The sequence below is a fragment of the Malurus melanocephalus genome, unplaced genomic scaffold (assembly GCF_030028575.1).
Source record: "Malurus melanocephalus ecotype Western Australia unplaced genomic scaffold, MMel_1.1 scaffold_14, whole genome shotgun sequence".
NCBI classification, from domain to species: Eukaryota; Metazoa; Chordata; class Aves; order Passeriformes; family Maluridae; genus Malurus; species Malurus melanocephalus.
In genome coordinates this window covers 4,041,481-4,067,639 of record NW_026623246.1, presented here as the reverse complement: position 1 = coordinate 4,067,639, position 26,159 = coordinate 4,041,481, and the positions used below count along the sequence as shown (strand labels likewise).

The window sequence follows — 26,159 nt, the reverse complement described above, 5'->3', positions numbered from 1 at the left end:
GAGATGGAGAGCTTAAAGAGCTGACTGAAACCCCTTTGTTTACGGGAAAGAAACAAGTGGATTTAAGGATGACATGGTAAGCAAAGGACAGAAAAAAGATGCTTCATTTCATCTGTTCTCTGAGGGGAGACACTGGCAAGATCTYGTGAAGAGTAAGGAACAGAAATTGCGAAACGGTTGTGAGAATTATTCAAATGTGGTGAAAATGCAGCTGGCAGTGCACGTCATGGACTCCATTGACCTGTAATTCCTGAGGTTTCCTAAGTGAGGAGGGTGGCAGAGCAGAAGGAGGGAATTTTGTTATGGAGGAAGTCAGCTGGGTTGTGGGGCTTCYTCTAGAAATGCTCTACAATACAGGCATAGGAACAGAGGAAGCAGATTTTGGGATTGAGCCAGGCCTGAGGCTGGCAGAGTGACGCCTGCAATGGGAGCAAGGGAAAGAAAGGTGGAGTGGCATTAAGATAATCAGCAACCGCATTCTCAGGGGCAGGGAGGCRATGAAGTCATAAACTGTTAGTCTGAAACTCAAGGGAAGATGGAGGGATAAAGGGAGAGAGAAGGAGCCAGTGGGCCAGTGATGGCTGGCAATAACGCACTTGGCAACAGAGATGTAGTAACTCCTATCTTGATTCCATCAGCTGATCTGATCTTGTGAGTAAACTGTTTGATGTRTAAGAAACTTGTGTACATGTTGAAAGATGATGATGTCGATGAAAAAAATCAGATGGGTCTTCACATAGACATTACAGTGGCCAAAGAGGGGTGGGTGTCTGCAGAGCAAGTAAGATTAAAAGAAACTGAAATCCAAGAGACTGGCTAATGACCAGACACGCTGGATAGACAGCCTGAGGAAGCAAGAGAGTGGCAAAAAAATAATGTGGTGCTGTTCAAAGATTAAGAACAGAAACGTGGGAATTGGATGTGGAAGGGCCCAGAAAATCTCCAACTTGCTCTTTTAACTACAACATGATACAGAGAAACACCTTAGCCACAGGATCTCCAGATGAAACAGGGCAGGAGGGGACAGTACACTTCTCTTGCTCCACATCATTTTCCTGTATTAGTGGAAGACTAATAGAGAGCAAACAACTTTTCTGTTTTCCCTTTCATCTTATGCTCCTCTGCCCATTTTTATCACAGTTTTATGAAGTGTAACATGTCTGAGGTGTACCTGAGAGCTTTATTTATGCATGATTTGGGACTTTCTAGGGATCCTTGGACCCTGGTGCTTCTGCTGAAGATACACAGTTAATTAAGAAGCTGCACTCCCACAAAATAAAGGATAGAAAAGTGAAGTACTTGTTGACCAAGCTCTGAATTAGTGAAGTGTCTGCATTAGCTGCTGCCTCTGACATATAACAGGAAGGTACTGGAGCTGCAGCAGTGGTCACCAGTGCCACAGAGCTTTGGCTATGTTAGATGGCACTACTGGCARTGTTGTGAGCACATCAGTGACATTTATATTTGTTACTTCAGATTCATGAGATCAGGCTTTGCACTATCAGCAAAGAAAAAACCCAGGTTTTCTATAAATGTTTATTCTGTATTCTGTATTTTAAATAATTGTGTCTCAGTTAAAATGCAATAAATATATTAGATATGTAAACCTYTGTGCATTACAGGAATATTTCAACAAGTTATGCCATTTATCTGAGGCTTGTGCAATGKATATTGCACCTACAGCTGAAGGCATTGTCAGACCAAACCTCCTGTATTACTCAGACACCACTGAACATGAGTCAGGGCACTGTCTGTCAATCCCAGTACTGATCCCARTACTTATCAACCCCACTCTTTTTTATTCTATATGTGCACAACAAAACAAAACAAAAAAAAAACAAAACAAAAAGACAAAAAAAAAACCAAACCCCAAACCCATGAAACCCCATGTCTTACCTCACATCACACAATTCATAATATATGTTTCTGCTCTCATCCTTGATGTAAATGGCGACACTGGGCGATTCCAGCATTTTCATTGTCAGCTGCTGGGGRAAGGCACTTACAAAAAGGGCACGAATTGTGTCTGTGCTTGTGATTTCATTCGGCATCCTCAACTGCTTTGTTTCATCTCCATACTGAAGATATAATACACCTACAAGCAAAGGGAATAGGAAGTTACATATTCTTGAGTACACAGTAATGATCTGCCTTCAGTCTATGTGGAACACAGAAATAAGACCATAATGAGAAGAGAAAAAAACAACTCACACTCTTTAAAAAATAAAGCACATATGGAATTTTCCTTGCTTAACTGGCTATTGGAATACAGCATAGAACAATGATATGGTTCTGCCTTGACAACTGTGCTTGCCCCAGTGTGAAGCCTCTTACTGTACTTCAGTAGGATAAATCAGAAGTCTGCCTTAGGAATCCTAATGGAAAATCTCAAACATACAAAGTTTGCTCTGTATTGGAAGATGCTGGTAAATCACAAAGTACTTCTTTAAAAAGTAGCTGAGGAAGAAATTTATCCTTTTATAGCACCCAGCCTTCTTTATACATAAATTTTGCATTTTAAGTTCATGCTTATCAATAAAACCAAGATTTTCATTTTAGCATGAGGTWTTTTATTTTCACAGTTCAATTTGCTGACATTATATAGTACAAAGCCTCAGGTGAAACTTCTGTCAGGAGTAAAACCGAGGTCCCACACAAAAACAAAAGCAATTTTGGATTCTTTCAGTATCTCAATACAGTTAATAATCATGCTTAGCACTCAGGTAGAAATATGTGGAATCTTAGATGCCCAACTGYGAAATATGGATATTCTTACTGACCCAAGACAGAACACCTTTCTGATACAGTTATTTTCAGGGAATGGGAGGTTGTGATATGCTCAATAGTGGAAGGAAAAATTAATAGTACAGGCCAGGGACTGAGTGAAGGGATATAAAGTACCTCTTCAGTGATGCCTGTGTGGGTCTTGCCAGGCCTTTGCTGACCCCTGTAAAACCAGTGGGCACCTGTTCCCCACTGGCCAGTGCTGCATGAGTGTGGCTCATGAGCATTGCTACAGCCCAGTCCCATGCCACTGTGACCTCCAAAGCCTCCAAGGACTGAAGCACTGAGAAAGAGCCATCTCAATCAACCAAAGAAATCARTCTGGACTTGATGGTGTTGATGAGTTCTAACCATGCTGGGCCTGGCTCCTAAAGAAAACCAAAAGGTCTGCTCAAAGGCAGTGTGGGAAGGTTTATTAGCACCTGCACAGCAGCAAACAAGCTGACAGTGGACTGCAACTAAACTAAGCAATTTCCAGGGGTGTACAGCACCAGGGAGTAGATTCAGAAGCAAGTGTTCGGCTGAACTTCTTTGGATTCAAGGAGATGCGAGCAAGTAAGCCCAGTTGAGTGCACTGTGCTCTTTCTCAGCCATCTCAGCCATCTCAGGTGTCTCTGTATGACACTGCATTGTGCCAAGAGGAAACACCTTTCCTCTCTTGCTGTCTGTACCAGATGGAGCAAGTAMAGCTTCTGCAGTGGTGTGAAAAGAYAGCAGATCACAGAATCAYGGAATGGTTGAGGTTGAAAGGTGCCTCTGGGGGTCATCTGGTCTACCCCCACCTCACTCAGAGACAGCTCCAGCCACTTGCACAGAACCATGTCCAGACAGTTTCTGTGAATATTCTACAACAGAGACTCTGCAGCCTTTGTGGGAAACTTGTGTCAGTGCTTGGTCAATCTCACAGTGAAGACGATGTTAGGAGGGAATGTCCTATGTTTCATTTGGTGACTATTGGTCTTCTCCCTGGGCATGAACGGAAAGAGCCTGGCTCCATCTTCTTTGCCCCCTCCCTCCAGGTTCTTTTGTACTTTAATGACATCGCTGCCCTTGAACTTTAGTCCTCCAGGCCAAACAGTCCCACCTCTCTCAACCTGCCAGAGCAAAGAGGCTCCAACCAAATTAATAATCCTTGTRACCCTCTACTGATTCTCTCCAGTCTTGGAAACATTCTGTGCTGCCATGTCTTTGCATCCACCAATAATTAACACAGGTGGGCTAAAGCCTGGCAGAGCATTTTACACAACCTGAACTCATCACAGCAACTGCAGCGTAGATGCACTGTAATGTTGTGTTCCCATGACCAGTACCAACAGGCGGGTTGGGAACACAATGCCCTCAGTGCAGTTACCATCAGTCATGAGAAAATCTCAGCAAATCACAAAATGTGGATGGTTAAGGCAGATAATGATTCACTCTTGAAAGCCATCAGCATCAGGATGGGCAGTTTACAGTGCTGAGAGACAATCACYGAGCAAAAGCAATGGGAAAAGCTGAGGTCCTAGAATACAAAGGCAATTAATGAAAAGAAGACATTTCAAGCTCAGATGAGCCCTCTCTCCCCTCAGCCTTGTGTATTTTTGTCCCTATGTTGTCCATAATTGTAACAGAACATTCAGATGTTCCTACAGTCAGTGGGTGGATAATTGTGCTTGCAGTTAGGGAAGGAAGATGTTAACATTCCTGAATACTAAACAGACTACTTTACATTACCTAACTATTATTTAATATTAGGCTGCTTTTATAAAACAGAGCTGTTAACTTAATCTTCATATTATTCTCAAGAGCTGATACTTTTTCTTTTCATTAACATTGCAATCAGGCCCCGTATGAATCCTACTACAAATTTCCATTTGCCTTAGTCTGGAAAAACTTCTTCAGACTGAACTATAACTACCTTTCTCTCAAAGACTGAGAGGAGTTTTCCTATGACTTTTATTTCTAATGGCAATATTTAATGAGATATCAAACTATTTTTCTCTTTTTTATTATAATTTGAGACGTCATTTATTTCYTTATGTTCTTCTAGGTAAAATTGTCCTTTTAGTCCTCTTTCAAATATTCTGCTGCATATTTTCAAATATGCAGCTAAACACTCTTTAGGATTCAGAAYTTAGCTATATTTGTAAAAAGGTTCAGCAAGTTAATGATTGCATTTATTTCACTCTTCCAAAATATGCAAAAGCATAATCAGTTTTTGATTATAGCTTTCTGTTCTTATGAAGAACATAARGAACCTTCTCTGTTTTGGCATTTAAACTTTCTTGGATTTAGTGGCAAAATAAAAAGATCTTTTGGCTAAAAAGACTTTGCATATCAGCTTTGCAGTTGGGTGTGGCTCTCTYTTCTGCCCAGTTTAAAAGTTAGTGAAAAGTGTAGAAATGCTAGTTTTGCATTTCAGACCACTAAAACCACTGAATGTTGAGTTACTGAAACCATTAACACAAAATAAGTGGTAGAGTTGAAAAACCTTCCTTACACACAAGTCTAAGTAATTTCAGTSTTGATTCTGCCTGCGCTTCAATGCTCCCACAAAATATTGATCCAAAGCAAAATTACAGTTTTCCTAGAGTCATGAATTTTCAAAGCTAATATATATGCTATGCCTTAAAACAGACAGTTTAAACATACAACTTGGAGAAATGTTTTGGCCCCAATCTCACTGTAGAGAGAAAAGCTATTTTCAAAGGCATAATAAATTCTTTTTCATTTATTCTCCTTTAAATCACACACCCTAAAAAAAACCAAACTACTGCCTTTTCTCTTGAGTTGTCTGATCCATATCATGATATGGCAATGCTTCAGGGCATTTCCTATTTGACAGAACTAACTGCTCACTTAAAAAAAATCCCTTTTGAGCATGACAAAATAGACAGACTCAAAATCCATTAGTTAAAATTATTCACATTATTTTTCATCCACACATTGCCCAGGTGAAATTCCGAACACTGGCAATATCCACAGGTTCCACTCCATGGAAGCTCCTGGAGCTCGTAGGTGTGTTTTACCTTCAGCTAGAAAACCACTCCCATGGAGATTAAAGCCAGAAGAAATAGAATACAACTCAGGCATGGCTTTTCTGAGGGCACAGCACACATGTCAGCAAAGCTGCTGGAAAGATGGTTAAACACAAGGGATGTTCCTGTCTCCATGTACACTCAAGTTCTTCTTGGACTTATGCTTCTGTTACAAGGAATCTTACCTGAAAAAAAGAAGATTGTGCCCAGCTTTATAAAACACAAACCAATGAGGACTATGGAATTTTCTGCTACTCTAAAAAACTGTGCAGTAAGATGACTGTGAATGAGGGAATGGCACCATGCAATAGTTTTGAAAGTGCATGTCAGACAATGATGTGGCTCCCACTTCCAGGAGTTCCGAGGTACTGCCAGCCCTGCTCTGTCTTTCAGCTACAATACAAACTAGAATGTTAAGYCATCCTCTCAGTCACATCAGTGCAACCTAGTTGCAGAAATACCTCTGGAAMCTCCGATAGTTCTTCACCCTACAAGCAACAGACCACAGACTTAATAGYAGGCCACAGCATAAAAGATTTACGTATAGGCCTTGGTAACATAAGCCTCGTAACAAATTGCTTCACAACATTCCTGTCAACAAAGAGCTATGCTTTATAGAAGGGGAAATTAAACACCCAAGAGGCGAAAGWACATGTTCAAAGAAAGGTTTACAATCATCAAACCCAGATCTGATGAYGATCCTGTGAACACACCACATGACTGCCCTTTCCTTTCCTACATACAGAGCTCTTTCAAAACATGGTATTTTCTGCTGCCTCTTTACCACGGGTCAGTGGCAGGATGTGCAAAATATTTCATCATTTCTCTCAGGGATAACCCCATGAAACACAACACGGTGCAATGATCGCGCTGCAACATGGTGCAGTCCTAACCCTGGCTAAGCACCGCGTTATCACAGTTATATTGCTAACAACCATCTTGGGGCAGGGCAGCTCACATACTTAGAATAGCTTTAATCTCAACTTGCTTTTGTTTACAGGACAAAAACTATCTTTAGAAATTCATTATTTAAGAGAGGAAAGTTAAATACCTGATAAATCAAGAATAAATAAATAAGATTGTGTCCTCTTCTGTGACCTTTACAAATTAAAATTAATTCTCTTAAATGATGGACATTAAATGGGAAAATACAATTCTTCACATAACTCTCCCATAATGAAGAAGAGAAAACTGATGCAGAGGAGWTAAGTAACTCCTCAGTTTATAAAACAGAATACAGTTAAAACCTACATTTGAGTTCATGAGCTTATCTTCYGTGAAGCTACAGGACAYCCTCTGTGTAGCCAAGATGTCTTGCAAAATGCTGCACTGAAATATCTYACTGGCATTTGGCAATACCTTAATCCAGCTGAAGAAAATATTAACTGATGATAATATCTGTATTTGGCTGGTGTAGGATGCTTGGGCATGGAGCATTGAAACCTTCCCACAGAACCAAAAACCACTGGCATGAACAAGGCACTCCTACTCTCTTTCAACACAGCTGTTGTAAGTRTCCTCTGGAAATTCTGTGTCCAATTTGAGAACTTCTAGTAATGAGTAAAGCTAGGTGGACTACAGCAATCAAAAACTGAATGCATTGGGAGCTCTGGACCTTCTTGAAATCCAAGATGCAAAGCAAGGTATAGCTAAAATGGGGAAAATGTCATTAGATTAGTTTTTTCACTCTTTACCTAACCATCAGTTAACATTATCTTTTTGAGCAGAGAGGCAATCTTTGTCTTTTCATGCTGGTTTAGCTTGATCTTCCACCATAAACTCATTGAGTCACTGTCTCTGTCTGGACATTCCTTAATGCTGATGTCAGCAGCAATGGTAACACGCGAAAATAAGAAAAAGCATCATTGTTTCACACTTATATTTATGTCAAATTATTACTTGACACTTGTATCAGTTTTTAAAACTAAGGATAACCTTTAAAGTCTCAATGATAACTATTTTTGTTGGGACACTTCAGGACAATCCACAGGGGGTCACAAAAAAAACTGCTAGGTCTTTCCCTAAAAAATTGCAGTTTACAATTTAATTTTTTTTTACTAAGATTTCAAATACTTCCAATTTTTCTTTGCTTTTTAYTTGACAAAATTGTCWTAYATAAGACTGTAAAGATGTCAKAGGCCCWTATTCTCTGCTCCCCATCCCTCCTTTCCCCCCCAGCTATCTAACAGAGTTAACACAAATCACCAAATTCTGCCCAAGTTATGCAGACRAAAGTTTATTACAGTAACAACTCTTGCAGCATGGAAGAAATTCYTCAATATGCAGTTCTTATTTTCCATACCCTCAAGACCTCACTCTCCCATTTCACCACACACAGTTTCAACTAGTCTGAGGTCATTGCCATGATCCTTGTGGTATTTCTAGCCTGAAGCTCTCATGACTTCTGTTAGTATGCCCTCCTGAAAATGTACCCTCCACATTCAGAAAGTATCTATAAATATACTTATCTGTCTTCAAGTACCAAGAGAATAAAAAAGTAGATATTTTAATGAATAAAAGCAATTACTTATTTTATTTATTTATTCTTGCAGAATAGTCTGAAGAGATTTGTTCAAGGTACGAAGTTGTTTGATAACAATTTAAATAAAAATGGGAACTATTTAATTTCATTCAGTACTACTTTTGACTGCTATTTCATTCTCCTCTGCTATTTAGAGTGACTTGCAATCATTTGTTACTTAATGAAAAAGACAGATGGAAAACTTCATAGTCACATATTTTTTCTACCAAAGTGTTATAAAAAACAAAGATCTTTAACTGCCACAAAAATACTAACACTTTTCTACAGACAAATACATTTAGCTGACTGAGAAGAATAAGTAAGTCCCAAAAAGAAAATAGACAACTTCTTTTACCTAAACCCCCCAGTATTTTCCTCATCTGACTTCCAATAAAACTTGTGAAAAAGCATATTCTGAAAGGCAACTTTGTCTATATACCTATACCAGCAAGTCCATCTAATGTGAACGGTTACTTCTATCATCCAGAGATTCTGAGATAACATTTCATTTTAACCCAGTTCCCCAGGTGGAAATCAATGTTCTGTCATGATGACCTTWGGACAATAATTGCATTCTATTGCACAGAACAGCCCAACTGACCATCAAGGCAACTTTTTCATCCCCCAAACTGACCAAACAATGCCATCAAACTTGGAAGAACACAAAATGCCTATGATACTCAATTAAAAAAAAAAAAAAAAAGAGACAACTGAACAACTCAGTGAGGTGAACAAGAAGTTTCATGTGTACCAGAGCTATTTTTCAGAGGGCCCACAGGTTCTGCCATGCTGCATTATTCCAGTTCATGTTCACCAGTTCAGCACAGTAAAATCAGAGAAATCCTCACACACAGGCACGGGACACACCCATCCTAGCTCTGCTTTGGTCCACCAGAAGCTGAGCCCCTGACCTGTGGAGCTTGGCTGGCTCCCAGACAAAGGTGCCAAACTGACTGGTGCGSTTTCCAAGGATGCTTCTGCCAAAGACTATGCAGATATGTGAAGCATTTAAGGCCACTGTAATCAAATGTTTTACAAAGGGGCATTTTCGTTAGCACCTTTGCAATGAGCAAAAGCAAAAAGACAAGAAAATATCAATTAAATTTCTTGGAATATTTGTACTTCCTCTTGAATAACAATGAAGAGAGATCCTACCCAACTGTATTTCATTTCCATATAAATCAGCTGTATCAAACTCATTATCTGAGTAATGACTATTTTTATAAAGCCTGTTTTTTAGTACTAAGCGAGGTAGAATTGATGTGCTCAAGGCAGAATGTGACCATTTTAATAATGCATAGCTGTGAAGCATTAAAATCATGTAGGCCATGCATGCCTTTGCAGTTTTGTTCCATTTACCAAATGTTCTATATTTAAAGTAGGAATTCTCTTCAATACTTCTGAAGTTATGTAATTTCTAAAATGTTCACTACTGTCAGTAATGAATTGAGGGTTGAGCCACCAGCATTTAAGAGCACAGCTGGTTACAGCACCACACCAGAAATTCACCTCTGTGGGCTCAAACAGCTTGACTTTGTGTGAAGTTGCCCCRAGCAACTTTAGACAGGATCCTGGACCCAAGACCTTGGTTTGCATGATTAAGAAGAAAAATGCCAAGAGGCCTTTTCCTAGATTCACTCCATTTTGTCATTATCTTTCATGTATTGGGGAACCAAAATGGGACACAGTGCAACCCCAAAAAAGGTGAGAAGAGGGGAATATTCACTTCCCTTGACCTGCTGTCTAAATTTTTCCTGTAGCCATCCATTCAGCTGTCAGTGGTGGAAGGACATGCTGCTAACACACAGTCACCTCTGTCACAGCCTGCCCCTGCTAGTTCTTGCAGGGCTGTTCTGTCCCTGATGAAAGGCTGCATTTGCCTCTCTGGACTTTCATGAMGCCCCTGCTAGTGCATTTCTGTGGCTCATTGCATCCCGGTGAAGTGGCCATCTGACCACCCAGCACATTAAATCCTCTCTCACACCTAGGGTCACACTTGACCCTGCTGGTGGCTCATTCCATCCCAGTGAACAGGGTTCTGATGTTAGGGATCAGTGGCCCCGGAGTCCAGACCCAACGAGCACAGCTGAAACCCAGCTGCCACTTACACACACTGATGGACACCCCACCKCCCCAATGTGGCTACAAGGAGGCCAACAGAGATATGAAAAGCCTTGTTAGAGCCAAGATAAACAATCTGGCCTCATACCCACAGATGGTCTATTCAGCACAAAAGGTAATTGGGCAAAGCAATGGTACCAAGTGCCCGTCTCCTAYGAAACATCTGAGTAGTTAAAAAATTATCCAGGAGGGCTGCCATCCTGAGAGTTGCTCAAACCATTGCCCCTCTTGTCCCAAGAGARCACCCTAATCAGCACATTATCAACAAGCATCTGATGCAGTGATTATCCACTTATCCTCTTATTATATTTGAACTGGGCTACTCTGCAGCCAGAAATGTAGAAAAGAGATAGAAAACTAGAACAAAAACAAGAGACAGTCATATGATCCCACAKAGATGACAGTATTTCCCCTGGAGAACAGAAACCTGAACTTAGCCCCAGCACAACATCCATGCACATACCCCTACCTAAATATATAAACAGTATTGGGAGCAACAATTAAATCCAAGAGCTGTCCTCAGTCAGGCAGCTGCTGTCAGCCCTGCCAGCAAATCCTAAATACAAGGCACTGAGGGACAGGCTATGCTTCTCCAAAGTCTCACACTTCTCAAAATGCAATGAATTGCGATACACTTTTCTTCTGTGTGCCCATGTGCAAATGGAAGGCTCTGGTGYTTGTGTGACTTACTGTACTAAAGGCAGATTCACAGATTTTACTGAACATAAAAATGAAAACAGATTTGTCCAAGTTATAGCTCTTGTGCTAGATAGAATCCATGGGACAGCTCTATCTGGCCTCCTACCTTTMCTTTGAAGGGTAGTTTGGCCTGTATGAGCTACTCCATCTGCCCAATCCCTYTTCCAGCAGACACCAAATGCTGAAGGCTTAAATTGCTGCTGCTAAATCAGAATATGAACTGATGGTAGAGCTGGATAAAGACATTACACCTTCTGTAAGGGCATGATTTGGGGTAAAGAGAAAAACCACAGCCACCCTGACATAGCTTTATTCAGTTCATCCAGGTTGTACAACTCATTACTTTTCCTACTATCTTCACCACTTTCCATTCTGATTTATTCATGTTGCAAGGGTCTGAAATAGGAGTATCTTGTCACCATGTATTACCCAAAACAATGAGGCACATTTTCAGTCAAGGTCCTTTAGTATTACTGCTGTGCAAATAAATAATAAAGGTGGCATTCATTTAACAGATACAGCAGTGACAGACACAGATGTGCACAGCTAATAGCTCACTGTACACCTTCTACTCCAGTATCACTGCAATGAACTCATTAGAGTCATGCTGAGACAACCTGTAGCAACAAGACTCAGCTTCAGTGTGACACAGGATCTAAAACATCCTGCATACCAGCTTTTTGGTGGCAGACAGAATGTGCTTCTGTTGAGACAGTATGCACTAAACAGGATCTAGTTTACTGAAAGCATTTTTTTTCAGGTGCACACATGACATTTTATTATTGGAGGAAGAATCTGTTAGTAAACAGTAATTGTGGGCACAAGTGCTAGCCTGGGAAGGCACGTATTTCAGTCTTTCATATACCTGCCATTCACATATCACCTAGGGACAATAAATGAAACAGAAAAAACTCTGGTATGTCAATATCTTTGTTTACCTTCCCTTTGCTCTTTTGATACAAAATATTTCTGGTAAGAGGTGGATGGTTTTTTCCTTTCCAATTCCAAAACCTTTAGCTATTATAATCTGAAGAAATGGGAAAGAAGATAAAGTCTAGGAAAGTTGGAAGCAAAACTTGAGCTACATCAGAGTATTATAATTTCCTAGGGTYTGTGTTTCAATTAATTAATCGGAGCTAGTTGTTTCAGGCTGTTTTCCTATAGACCTGTCAGACCCTGTTAAGCCATCTGACCACGACAGCAAATATTTACATGACATTTTTGCATGTTGGCTGCTTTGCATACACTGTAAAAAGACAAGATAGGGAAAAATTCTTAAAGATGACTGAATACATTAAAGTTATACTCAGTCTTAACTTGAAATGCAGTTCCCAGGGAGTTCCTCTCCTGTGAACTAAACTGAAGTTCTTGCTGACTTCATTAGGCTTAAATCATGCCCTAAGGAATCAGAGCASTGCCACTGCTAGCAAATCACAGGCTTCTCATAAAAAGTCTATGGCCATTCACACATCATCTGTCTGACTTTACATGCCTATTTTAATTCCTAGTTCATAAATAGTAAGTAACAATTAATAAGATCCAATATAATATTTAAGTCTACTTTCAGCATTTATACTTGTGTGCCGTACAGTATCTTGCATACACATGAAAAGAGAGTTGTTTCTACCACCAGCTGAAAAGCAATGATMTGTCTCTCTGCAAAGGTTTTGCTATGTGTGGAATTGTCACTGTGGCCCTGGCTTTCTTTTTTAACAGGCTTTGAGAAACATTGTCAAGAAATGCTACAAAAGATCGAGGTATTATGATTATAATCAGTAATGGCATTTTCATGTAAGGTGGGCAGCAAACTAATTAATCAGCCACTAAAACCTGGGTTTGGGAACCAATAAATAATGATCAGAATACCCCATGATTGCTTAAGACCCTCCCCATGCCAATCCTTAGGCATTTGTATAATTCTACTCCTTTATGTAATCCCTGCAAATGCAAATAAAATTCAAATGTTGGCAGGCTCAGACATTTCTGAAGAGGCCTTTCCACCACCTAATTTCAGGCACAGGTTTACCAGCAGGGAGCAGTTATCCTTAGCTTCTCATTTATCTGCATTGGAGTATTTGGGCACCCCAGCTGGGGCACCCACAAAAGATGATTGCAACCCTTGAGCCATAAAGCTTCATCCTCCTCAGTCACTTCCCAAACCCAAATCTTTGTGAATTTATGAAAACTCTCCCTGTACAACATTCTTCCTTCACCTAACCCTGCACGTACAGCCTGATCCTGCAGGAGCACCAACAGCTGCTGCTGCACAGGGAGGTTGTGACCCATCGCATCCACCGCCCTGGCCACTCCATCAGCACAGAGGATGCCAGTGCCTGCCCTCACAAAGGATCCTGCCCATTGTTTGGACAGATGTACCACATGAGAGACTACAAGTGAACATATTTGTCATCCTTCATTTCGTTGTGGAGGTAGCAGAGCAGGGACAGCAGCGAGCTGCAGMGCGGGCACAGGCGGCTGCTGGCGTAACCTCGCTGGATGCTTGTCAGGTTCTGCTTCCTCCAGGCAAATTGCAAGTGAAGTTTGCTGAAAGCTTTTGAGTACTTTCCAGGTTTCAGCTGATTCTCACTGACAGTTTTGCTAGATAATTTTTTTCCCACAGTTATYGTACTGGAAAAGCTCCCAGCTTTCAAATAGGTATTTTAAAATACATTTAATTTTCTCTTCCACTGTGAATTCATTTATTTTAATACCTTGCTTTGTCTCCAGGCTGCACAATGATGAGACARGTGTTGATTTCTGGTGGACCTAAGCTAAGAAAGACTTCCATTTCAAAAGCTGTGGCTGAAATTTTAAATGGGCCCACAATTGGAATACTGTTTTCTGGGTCAACTCCGCATGAATACCACGTCCTATTAGATTAAGCCTGAYTGACAAACCCATGATAGTGAGGTAGCCAAAATGTATTTCTGTTTTTCCTTCTCAGGCCCCATGTTAATTCAGACCACAATTTGAAAACAAACTGACTCATGTATAGCTAGTAAAATAAGAACCCACAGAACAATTAAAATTTCAAAAAGAAAACATCAGTTTTTTAAAATAGCATTGAGATATATACAAAGTAAAATTATAAAAAATTACAAAAGTTGATTATTTTCCTCACTGAAATTATGTTGGCTGAGGATCAAAACMTAATTTGCATTTAAATTATATTAAATTTAAAAATTAATAGATATAGAAAGGGAGATGATTATACACAGCTTATTCAAAATCATGTGAACAGAAGTACTTTCATGACACTTTTAAAATTGAGGTTATAAACAGTTTYCTGTTTTCTAAAAATAAACATTCCCCTTTAACAGCTGGAAGTAAAACCAATCCTGACAGGACCACAGCATGCAAAAGGTCTCAACAGCAAAATTTCAGACCATTGCTGCTAATGTTGTTGGAACACATTGGCAGAAGAGATTGCAAAGGACATTATTATGAAAGAAATGCATATAATAGTAACAATAATAATAATGATAATATAAAACTGAACACTCATCTCCCAGGTCAGGATCAAAGGMGTCTCCTGGGATAGGTTCATCAAAGTCTATTAGAGGGTTATTAGGAAGTCTCGGTTAAATTGTTTTTGAAGCCACAGCTGGTGTAGAAGGACAACAACACAGAACTATTTTGGAACAATTTTTACACTCTCTTTTGAAACAAACTATTTGTTGTTAATGAGTTCCTGGAACAACTGGAAAAAGATTGTGGGATAATGACAACATACTATCTCCTACTTGACTAGTATAAGCCACACACATATCTGTGATGSCCCCTGCAAAACAGAGAGAAAAAGCTTATTTTGTTTCTAATCTAAAAACTCYGAACTAAAATGCTTCATATCACATTGCTTCCCTGTTGTTTGGGTTGTTTTTGCTTTCTCTTCATTTGGCTTGTTCATGATGGGATAATCTGGGGCTTTGTCTCTGGTACATGAAAGACAGAGTGTYTTGCGGGGTCTGAAATCTTGGCTATTAAATAAAACACTCTATCTTCATGTGACTGTCCTCCTTTAGGACCTCAGGAACACATGCAAGAAATGCTAAATATAGGGTTTAAGAATGAACTAATTAACAGTGAACTTAGAGTCCTCTCATCTTACCAAAGATACTACTGAACTGCACAAAGTGCAGAGAAGAACAGCAAAGATAATCAAATGTCCAGGATGGTTTCTGGATGAGTAACAAGTGKTTATAGAGGCACTTCTCAGCCTGGAGAAGAGATGACCTGAGGGAAATGACAGGCCAAAGAAATCAGATATGGCCTGGGGGAAGCAGATAGCAATCTGGTGTTTGCTGTCACTTCCAACACGAGGACTAGGGGGCATAACTTAGAGCTGATAAACAAATACAAAACAAAGCACAACAGGAAAGCAATGGCTGGGCAATAAACMAACAGAAACTTGCTGCCAAGGTCACAGATGCACTGTTGTGGATGTGAAAAATTTACATGGGATCAAAGGTGGACTGAACAAACACCTGGAGGAGACATCTCTGTATGGTTATTATAMAGGCAGAAACCATAACCAGGAAATCCCTAAGCTGAAGATACCTTGAGGCTGAGAACACTTGGGGGAAGGATCATACATACACACACGTGTGTGTGGCACATGGACATGACAGCGAGCACAGCTTCACCAAGGGCAAGTCCTGTCTGACCAACCTAGTGGCCTTCTATGATGGGTTTCTACATCAGCTGGACAAGGGAAGAGCTACAGATACCCTTTATATGGACTGCTGTAAAGCCTTTGACACAGTCCCCACAACATCCTTCTCTCTAATTCAAGAAAGATGGATTTGATGAGAGGACTGCAACATGGGCAAGAAAGCAATTGGACAGTCACATCCAGAGGGTGGTGGTCAATGGCTCAGAGTCCCAGTGGACATCAGGGGCAAGTGGTGTCCCGTGGGGTCTGTATTGGGACCAATGTAATTCAGTATCTTCATAAATGACACAGACGAAGGGATTGAGTGCACTCTCAGCAAATTTGCACCAAGCTCCAAGGTGACACCAAGCTGTGTGCAACTGTTGACATGCCTGAAGAGCAGAATGCCACCTAAAGGGMCCTGGAAAACTCCAGAATTAGGCACATGGGAATCTCATGTGGTTTAACAAGACCAGGTGCAAGCTGCCCTGAGTCAGGGCACCCCCTGGTAKCAGCACAGGCTGGGGATGGACAGATTGAGGGCAGCCCATCCCAGAGGGGACTGGGGGTGCTGGGGGATGAGAGGCTGGACATGAGCCAGCTGTGGGCACTCCCAGCTCAGAGAGCCAAACGTGTCCTGGGCTGCACCAAAAACACCATGGGCAGCTGATCAAGGGGGGGGATTGTGCCCCTCTACTCTGCTCTGGTGAGACCCCACTTGCACTGAGTCCTCAGCCCACRCAGTGGGGATGGACTGTGAGTTGCACAGGGACCTGCAAAGGCTCAGCCACTTTAYATCACACTGAAGCAAACAGAAGTTTTCCAGAAAATCCTGGGAYGAAATAAGCCGTACTGGGGGTGCCCTAGCCAGTAGTGACTTACAGGCAGAGATGAATACTCTGCATGTTTAGTAAACACAATGAGCTCTTAAAAACACCTCAAAACCAAAAAGTCTTGTCGAGATTGAAGTCTTTCAACAAATTTCTCCTCCAAAAGCTCAGCATATTGGTGGCCCAGCAGAGGCAGCCACTTTGTGAGCTGACACGGACAGGGATCAGCCCCTTGCTCCCAGCCCCACCGCTCTTCAGTTGCAGCTCTGGGAGAGGCAGTGACCCCTTCCAGCCCTATTTTCTTCACATTTGTTATGTTTGTCACATATCATAATACTCTTGACAGCAACTGTCTTAGATTATTGAGGGACAAGTAAACCACCGTGACAAGCTTACAAGCATGGTATGATTTACAGTCCAGTCTTCAATTTATGTCACTCTCTATATTAGGAGATGAGCCTACAGGAAAGCAGCATTTCAGTTTATTACCTATGAGCAAAACCTGCCTTCCTCAGCAATCTGCACATGAGTTACGTGCCTTCCCATAACGCTTTAACTGCCCTCTGGTGTCTTCCCTCAAAAGAACAGCCTTTACTCCTACCATACATCAACTGAGCACAGTCTCTGACACAAAATTCACCATCATAAAAGGAGCTCTRGTCCACAGTTGGRCTTAATTCAACCCTGAGATATGGGAAGCATGCAGGAAGAAGAGCTGTCCACTTGTACTGACACATTGCTCTTGYCACTGTGCAGACGGAAGGGCACTGCCCCAAAGTAAAGGGCATTGCCATCAGCATACCCATTCAATTCCTCTGCTTGGAAAGCTACCACCACATAAACACCAAACCTCTTCAGTAAGATGGATTACTAAGGTAATAATATCTCTAGGTTTCTTTCACCTAAATCTGGTTTTGAAGAGATGACAAAGTGAAAAATCCTGCATATCCTTGTCTGAAAATAAAGGTACAACCTTGTATTAAGTTCATTGCAAACACATTGTGCAGGTTTGGCAGAAAGTGTTTGCAATATTGGGTTTTAACCATTACTAAGYACTTCATGTCAGGGCCTGCATCTCTCTCCTTGCATGTCTACTATGCTCCCATCACACTTTCAGATCTTACGAAAATAATTTCACCATTCCCCCCGAGTTACTTGGTATCCCATAAYGAGTTCATTTCCAAAGAGCAACCTGACATGAAACATAATGTGCTACCAAAGTCTTTACTTTTTTTAACCCAAAGCTATTTAAAGACTGTTTTAAATCCACAAATGGAAAACACAGACTAAGCACAGAATGGAGAAGGACTGAGGCAGGCTCTTACCCAGTGATCTTTCCTTTGTTTGGTTTGCTGACCGCACAACGGGAAGACTGGCCCGYGTGCGGCTGCCCCTCGAAAAGGGGGTTGGAGAATCACCCTCCGACATGGCCTCTAAGGAATCAGCAGATGCTTCAGAGAGGTGTTCTGTCTGGTCACCCAAATTGTGCTGTGGGCTCTGGGACGGCTTCGGGCTTCTTGTCTGCAAAACAAGAGAATTTCATTATTAGTCTACTGAAACCAGAGTGTGGGAGGAAAAAAAATCAAAGGGAAGAAGGAAGGAGTCCAAACATCTTCAAATACTGATATGCTGAAGGTCACTTCTGTGTAGATTATTTACGAAAACAACGTCCTTGGATATTTCGCTGCAGCTTTTATGGTTGTATATCCACATTGCAAACTTCAGTGCTAACAAGGCCCTGAGGATAAGATGTGTACTGACGAGATGTACAGTAATGCCATTCTCCTTGTCCACACACAACACAAACACAATCTAATATTAACAAGTCTGCTAAGAAAAATCCTCTGAAAACCAACACTGTAATGGAGTTGTAAAGCTATCAATTTCAGTATCTTCTCCTGTGCCAGCTATGCAAGGTCCAGGTCATGCRGAAAAGCCAAAATAGCCATCCAACGATTCTAGCTGAAATCACAATTACTTTATTTTTTGTTGCACCAGCATAAATCAGAACTGTCTCCATTAACTGACCAAATTAACTATGACTTTTACTGGGAAATCATAATAGTAAATTGCTAAACACAGTTGCTGGGAAAAAAACCCAACTCTTCCAGCAGGGGAGAGATATGGTTTCATTTATGCACTTTTACCAACTCTTCACTGTAGCATCTGCCTAATAAAAACACGCTCAATAGGAAATAAAATGTCCTGAACATTTTTTGCAAACCATAAGTGACATTATAGCCCCATATTCAATACCGTGTAGTGAAACCCCCTCACAACCACATGTACTATTACTCTGGAAGAATAATTTCCTGGTGTCTCACAATCAAACCCTATCACAACAAATGGGAACACACAAAGCAGAAATTCAAAGCAAAGCAAGCTTAGTTGGTTCCAAACCCAGTATGCAAATATGAACTTTACAGACATCTATAATCAGCACCAGGCACAAGATGTCATTAAACTTACAAGTTTTTCTCTCCCCTACCATTTACGGTCAGATGTTATTATGTTAAAAATGTCCTGTATCAAAATCAACTTCAACTCTAGGTTTGAAGATGCTGTCACGATCCAAAAAAGATTGTGCTTCTTTCTGGAAAGCTACAATAACTAATCTTGCTGACATCTGTTTCTTCCAGTGGTTTTTCAAGTGAAATGAAGAGGGCACATTTCAGTAATAGCATGCATCACACAGTATTCCTTATGTGACTTTGAATGTAYGAAGAACTTCAACTTTCATTACATTCTCATTAACTGGCTATAGAGGGCTGTTGTTGCCAAGTTGTGCAGTTGCTCACAAACTGCAATGATTAAATATAGCTCACAAGAAAGTAAATCCTCCACAAAGTCTCACTTGTAAAATGCTAATACTACATAGTAGGCACTATCCAATGTCCTGCAATGAAATTGTTCAAGAACATTGAATTTTATGCAGGACTTAAAGCTAACAACATTTGTCTAAAGTATGCTTTGAAGTGCCTCTGACAGGCACTARTCTGCACGTTGTAAATAGAGGGACTTGTGCCGGAAAAGTTACAGAGGTGACAAGTGACCTGCAAACACAGAAAAGAATTTGGTAAGTCATTACTGCTTCATTGAACTTCCCAAAATAGCTCATGAACCATCACTGATGAAGTATTTTGTTTACACAGGCATATTACGGAAGTACTACCAAGCCAAGACATTACAGCTCTGTAATTCCTTGTACTGATTAAAAACTTATCTGTATATATCCATTAATAGGGAGCTAGAAGCCATATCATTCTCCCTTTYTAGAAACCCATGACTAAAACAAGATTAAAAAAAGAAAAGGCAACAAAATCAACCTTAATTTCAGAGTTTGTAGGGAAGCAGACTGCTTTTGTTTCTTTAAGAAAATACATACTGATAATATGAAAATATGGATCAATTATTTTCCTTTGCTTTTGCTTATTTTTTCCTCTTAAATTTATAATAGAACAATCCCCAAGTGTCATTTGAGACCTGTATGTATACTGTTCATTGACACATATGAACAGATGCATATTTGAGCAGTAAGGGGACACTCTGTCACCAGAATCAGCAAACACAGATTTAGCTGAGCAGTTGCCCACATGTCCTGTCAATGCCCAGATTGAGCCAACTGCAGTGATACCGTTTTGCTTTGGCTCTCCCTGGGGAAATGCTGTAGGACCTAAGATACAGCACCCCACATCCCCACAGAAGACCATGACATCACTACTGTGGCTAAATCTGTTGGGTCTGGTTGAGATAATAAGTACAGCAACCCTCGTAGTGCTGTACTTTGTACTGGTGGCCAGAAAGGTGCTGATAACACACCAGCATTTTGGCTACTTTAAGCAGGGCATGCACAGCATAAAGGCTCTCTCCAGTATTCCCCCACTCACCCAGGAGGCTGCGGGTAGGTAAGATCTCAGTAGAAGACACAGTCAGAGGGCTGACCCAAACTGACCAGAGGAACATTCCATGCCATTTGATACCTGTGCAGCAATAAAAGCTAAGAAAAAGGAGGAACGGGACCATTTGTTACTACATTTGTCCCATGGAACAACTGCTACATGTATTGGAGCCTGAAACCTTACATCCTGGGGAGGGRCTGGACATCACCTGCTGATGGGAAATAATGAATACTTGTTTACTTTTGCTTCTGCACGTGGCCTTTGCTTTTTCTTTACTAAACTGCCCCTGAACCCATGACTTTTTTCCATCTTATTTTCTACCCTGCMCTCCAGCTGAGGAGCGGGGATAGGGTGGCTTGGTGGGCAGCTTGTGTTCAGTCAGGGTTAACCCACCACAATATTTTAGACCCTTTTTTGTCAGCTGTCATTTCTCACCATCAAATACTGCAGCTTTCTGAAGYAAGCCAGAGGCAAATCATGGATTTTGCTCAGTTACAAAGCCCAGTCTTCCTCTTAATCCATCAGATAAATCCATAGGAGTTCCACTCAGTAAGTGGAGTGACACAAACATGAGGACAACACAAGATATGAGATCCACCAAATATACACATACAGTTTATGAAAGGCTTCAAGCTATTTGTTACACTCCACTCCTGTAAACACTGCATTTCAGGATTCTGAATTTTAAACAGATTCTAAAAAATTCTCAAACTCAGCAACAACAGTGGGTATTTAAGTAACCAAGAGATACGAGTGCATATTTGGCAGGAAAGCATTTTTATTAYTGGCAGTGAGCACTAGGCTTGATGTTACTTAATAATCAAGTGGATTCCTAGGTATCTAGGACTTCTTAGAAAAAGCAACCCATGAAGKGGGGAGGGAACCAGCAACATTTATGGAGCTGTAGCTACAAGGACTTGTAAAGATGGACGAAAAAAGCAGAGCTGAAGCTTTCAGCATTATCCGACCCTTGTAGTAATTATTCAGAATGTTGATTCTAATGTCAAATAAGATAAATAAGATTAATGGCAAATAAATACCCAATAGGTAATCCACACATACATTTTTTCCACTGTTCACTAATATTAAAATGCTTAATACTCCAGGGAGTGTAATTTTCATGACTTTTTAGGTACAAGGACACAGTAGAAGCATTCACAAAACAAATCTTCATCCCAACAGTCCATGTTTCAGGACCCAATAGTATCCAACCAGAGTCTAGACTGCTGCTGTGTGAGTCAGGATGGTGCTGTGACAACAAACCACATAATATCTAACAAAAGAAAACCCAAGATACTCCTACTAAGCAATAGCATTTTCCAAAATTAAAATGTGTCAATAGATACTCCACAGAAGCAGACAAACCCAAGGAAACACCAGCACATTCTAAACCACCTCAGGGATAAATGCCTGAGCAGAAAACAGGCGGTTCAGAAGCGGGCAGCAGGTCTCTCTCACACCTCTGCCAAGTGCAGTTAGGTTACATTTTCTCAGTCAGCCATGGTCTCTCCCCTCAAGCTCCATGTTAGGAGTGTCCCCCTGCAGGTTCATCTTTCAGCCCGCTGAGGAGAGCTGACCCAACATAAAGACTCCTCTGATCAAAGACGTTGTCTGTTCTGRTTCTGGGTTAGAAGCTCATCACAAAGGAAAGGCCAAAATAAGGATGGACAAAACTGGTGGAAACTTACATGTAATTACACAGTGCTTTGTAATGACKCTTTTACTTGGGATATACTATTTTATTTACAAGGATATAGATCCTCATAACCTTTTCTGGGTATATTATTTAAGTATAGCACATGGGACTAGCAATTACAGAAGATCCAGTGTCTTTCAACTACTCTTGGGATTTGACTAAGAATTAAAACCACAGTTAATCATGCCTAATGACTGACAACTTTGCTGCACAGCTTTTCAAAAGAATGCACTTTCAATAGATTTGCTTTAGTGCTTTCACTGACTCAGCAAAAATACATAAAAAAGTACAAGACTCTTTATATGTAGTAAAATTGTATTTAATTAGGAATGAAATCTGAAGGTACCTGAATAAGGAAAAGTGAAATACTACAGAGATGCCAATGTAATGCATAGTCATGGTGCACCAGAGATTTTCATCAAGATCTCTGCATGCCTCTGTCTCTGGTCCTCTGCTCACGCTTGTCCACACTAATCCTTTCGCACTTTTGCTCTACCAGGTTTCACATTTCTGCTCTTCATAGTGTACTTCTGTACTCATTTCCAGCTATTTTTCACACTAATCTATGTAACAGAAATCTTATTTCCTTTTCTTTCTCTTGCAAATTTGCTTCACACATTTCCACAGACAAAACACAACTAAGAAAAAAAAAATCCCATAACCTGAAGAAAGATTTAATATTATCTCTTGATCAASTCACAGTTTTCATTTTTTGTCTCCAGCAACTTCCTTAGCCTTTATCTTGACAGAAATTATCTGTTCAGGGGATGAATCTTACATATCTTAGAAGTTGCCAGCACTCCTGGCAGTGTATGAATGGTAAACAAAGACATAAAAAATAACACAGAGCTAGTAAAATATCTCTTTCCAATCCTGTGCTCTGAAAGAACACAGGCACCCCCACATACACACACATTTAAGAGTCTTCTTGGCATTTCAAATAGAGGAAAAAATAGCAGAAACATGCAAGCCTTCCCTCCTTGACTTTCAAGTAAGCTATTTGTCCTGTGACTTGTGCCAAAGATGGATACAGGATGTGTGACAAACTGCAATATACAGGCTATGTTTCATRTATGATGAGCTAATTAACTCAAAAGCATCACCACAGCACATGAATTCTTACTAGTACAACAATAATATTTCTTCATCACTTCATCACATTTTTGTCAGTTCCAAATTATCACTGTCTAAAGGATGGATCTGCTTTTTCCACAGATAGAGTCTTTGGGTTTCCATATTAACATAACAATAGGGTTTTACTAGTCTGGACATGCTATTAGTGACACTGTTGAGSATAAAAGTGAGTACCACCCATATTATCTTGTTTTTAAGCATTTTTCCATACTTTTCTATAGAACTTTCTCTGAAAAGTTAAATGCTTATATATGCTTATATATACTAAAGGTCATATTACCCCTGTGCAATTGATGTATTTGGATACTCTGTCTCAGTGGGAGAACTGGGGGTGGGGAGATGATTCAGCAGCTGAATGCAACATTAAACCATCTCTCATGACAAGCTTACTTTCTGCAGAGAAGTCAGGCTTCTCCCTCCCTTTCCAAGGAGTTGGAAAGGAGACCTTGTTCCAAGATGAAACAATTTTTCTTTTGGACACCATCAGCTGGAAATGGCACCATGCCAGGAGCAGGGACATACCAGCATCTGTGTTCCCCAGAGCTGAAGGGAGTGGGAGGGCAACTGCCCACCTGCCAGCATGCAGATCCTGTAGGTGTTGGTTATTCTCTTCCCTTATACCTGCTCATGGACTAGCATTTGGCTCTGGCTTTCATTTMTCTATTTAGAATCTAAACTTTTCACTGTTTTCTACTGAATCAACAGCACCGAGCTACAAAGCCAGTTCTTTCTCACAAGCATCTCAGTTTGGTGGCAATATTGATTTCCACACCGTGAATGGCCCAGAATTGGGCCAATTTCYTTTGATAAAGAGGAAGACAATGCCTGAGCCATGGTTGCCCACCACCCCTACTGAACCAAGGTACCCACCCTGCCTGGAGCCTCCTTGGCTTTGAGGCGCGTTCTGCACTTGATGCTGCCCAAGGTTCCTCTTGTCTGCAGCACCATGGGTCACCTCCTGCTCTTGGTGGTGCTGAGGGGAGCCTGAGCTCACCAAACTCACACAGGAGTGATGCAGCAGAGCACGTCAYCGAGCCCTCCCCTGGCCACCTGCTGTGGGGTCACTGAGCAAAGCAATGGATTCAGTGTACTGTGAACCTGAGGTGATGCTCCGGTGCACATCTCCTCATGCTCTGAGAAAGGGAGGAAACAGACCCAGARGAACTTTTCCAAGAAAAGTAAAAGAAAGCATTCCTCTCCCCTCCCATGGTGAATGTGAAGGAGGGGAAGGAAACTAAGTCACCAGCACCAGAAATGCTCAGTCACAGTCACGCACTACCAGAACCCATCACTGCGACAGGGTCGGGATGCTCCAACGAATGGCCATTTCACTTCATTCTCTGAATTTATTTCAAGGTAAAATCCTCTCTGCTTATGACAGGATCTTTATCACCAGTCTGTATTCACTGATGCTGACCCCAGTTTCTTCCACCTAGAGGGAAAAAAACCATGTCTAATGATGTGACAGAGATTTTATCTGCCATATTTTTAGGTTGTAATGATATTCAAATCATCCTAAAAATCTGCACGTTTTCCCAYGAGCCTTGCTAGCTCCTGTTGGTGGCCAGCTGCATGCTCCCTGCTGTGGCAAGCTGCCAAAACCCATTTATTTTAATCCTGAGTGCTGTGAATCACTGAGCAGGACATCCACAGGCTGCTCCCCCCGGCAAGACCATGGCTTGCTCTTCAGCTGATTGATCCTCAGTTAGCAGAAAAAGTTTTTCATGAAACTGCTATAAATGACTGACATAAAGCAACATTTAAAACTTTTTTTTCTTTTTAACTGTAAGCACCTCGATAAATTGAAACCTGTTTTTCAGGAAAGYTGTGTGTTTATAGTAAAGATATTCATTAGGAGCAATAAAAGCTGTAGGTGCTCAGCACTTATGCTGCCAGACCTCTTATTCAGATGCTTAATTGCAGGAACTTGCATTTGAAAATGCTGCCCTGAGGAACTCAACAGCCCGTCTAAGAGTAGCTTAATTGGTCCAGACAAGTCCAGACTGAAATATGCAACATGCTGTGGCATCTCTTTGGAATACGTGTAGTATCAGAAAACCCCAAGCCGTCCACATAAAAGTGTTAAAATATTTCACAGTATGTTTCTGTCCCAATCCAAGGTTTTCTCTTTCTACAAATGCCTGCCTGAGACTTTAGGGTAGAAACGGAAGTAAAACTATAGAGAAAACTGTAAGTCATCCACTAATAAAAAGCAAAAATCATACTTAATGAAAGAAATTTTTAATTATAAAATAAAATCATTTATCTCTCTGCTTTATTCTAATCCTTTCTGATGTGAAAAATTTATTTATACATGAGAATAAAATTTAAAAAGTCTCTGATTACCTCACTATTATTCCCTGCAAAGGCATCTGTGGCTCCATCAATTTTGCTCAGAGCAAATCTTTGTCTTACATAGCCACTGTCATATTCTTGCATCACAGCTTTAGTTTATTATTACTTTGTTTAAATAAGTTATCCATAAATTCCAGCCTGGACATCCACATTTGTCTTAATTAAAACCTTATGGCAGTTTCAGTTGGAAGCTATTTTTCTTTTCCCTCCTGAAAAACTCTACTGTGAAGTATTCACAACCCAGCACGACCCTTTGTTCCATCCAGGAGATGGCTGCATTTCATCAGCAGCGGGTGAGGTAACTCCTACCTACACAATCCCCAGAATCGCCATGAGAACTGTGAAGATTAAAAGGGATGATTTAAACAAAAACTGTCATTATGCTGATTAAAGGGGAAAGAACTTTACATGCTTAAAACCACATGCAAAAACTAAGGGGAAGCGGTGGGGGG

At 40.7% G+C, this 26,159-nt stretch overlaps 1 protein-coding gene across 12 annotated transcripts in view; it reads right to left on the bottom strand.

Moving 5' to 3' along the window:
- KIAA1217 (KIAA1217 ortholog) overlaps window positions 1-26,159 on the bottom strand; it is a 332,780-nt gene that overhangs the window by 80,832 nt on the left and 225,789 nt on the right. For all 12 annotated transcript variants that reach the window (XM_057383857.1, XM_057383895.1, XM_057383937.1 and 9 more), the window contains 2 exons: window positions 17,949-18,144; window positions 1,897-2,095 (listed from right to left, as the gene is read on the bottom strand). In XM_057383857.1, coding sequence (XP_057239840.1) covers window positions 1,897-2,095; window positions 17,949-18,144 — 395 coding nt within the window. The remainder of the gene's footprint in view (window positions 1-1,896; window positions 2,096-17,948; window positions 18,145-26,159) is intronic.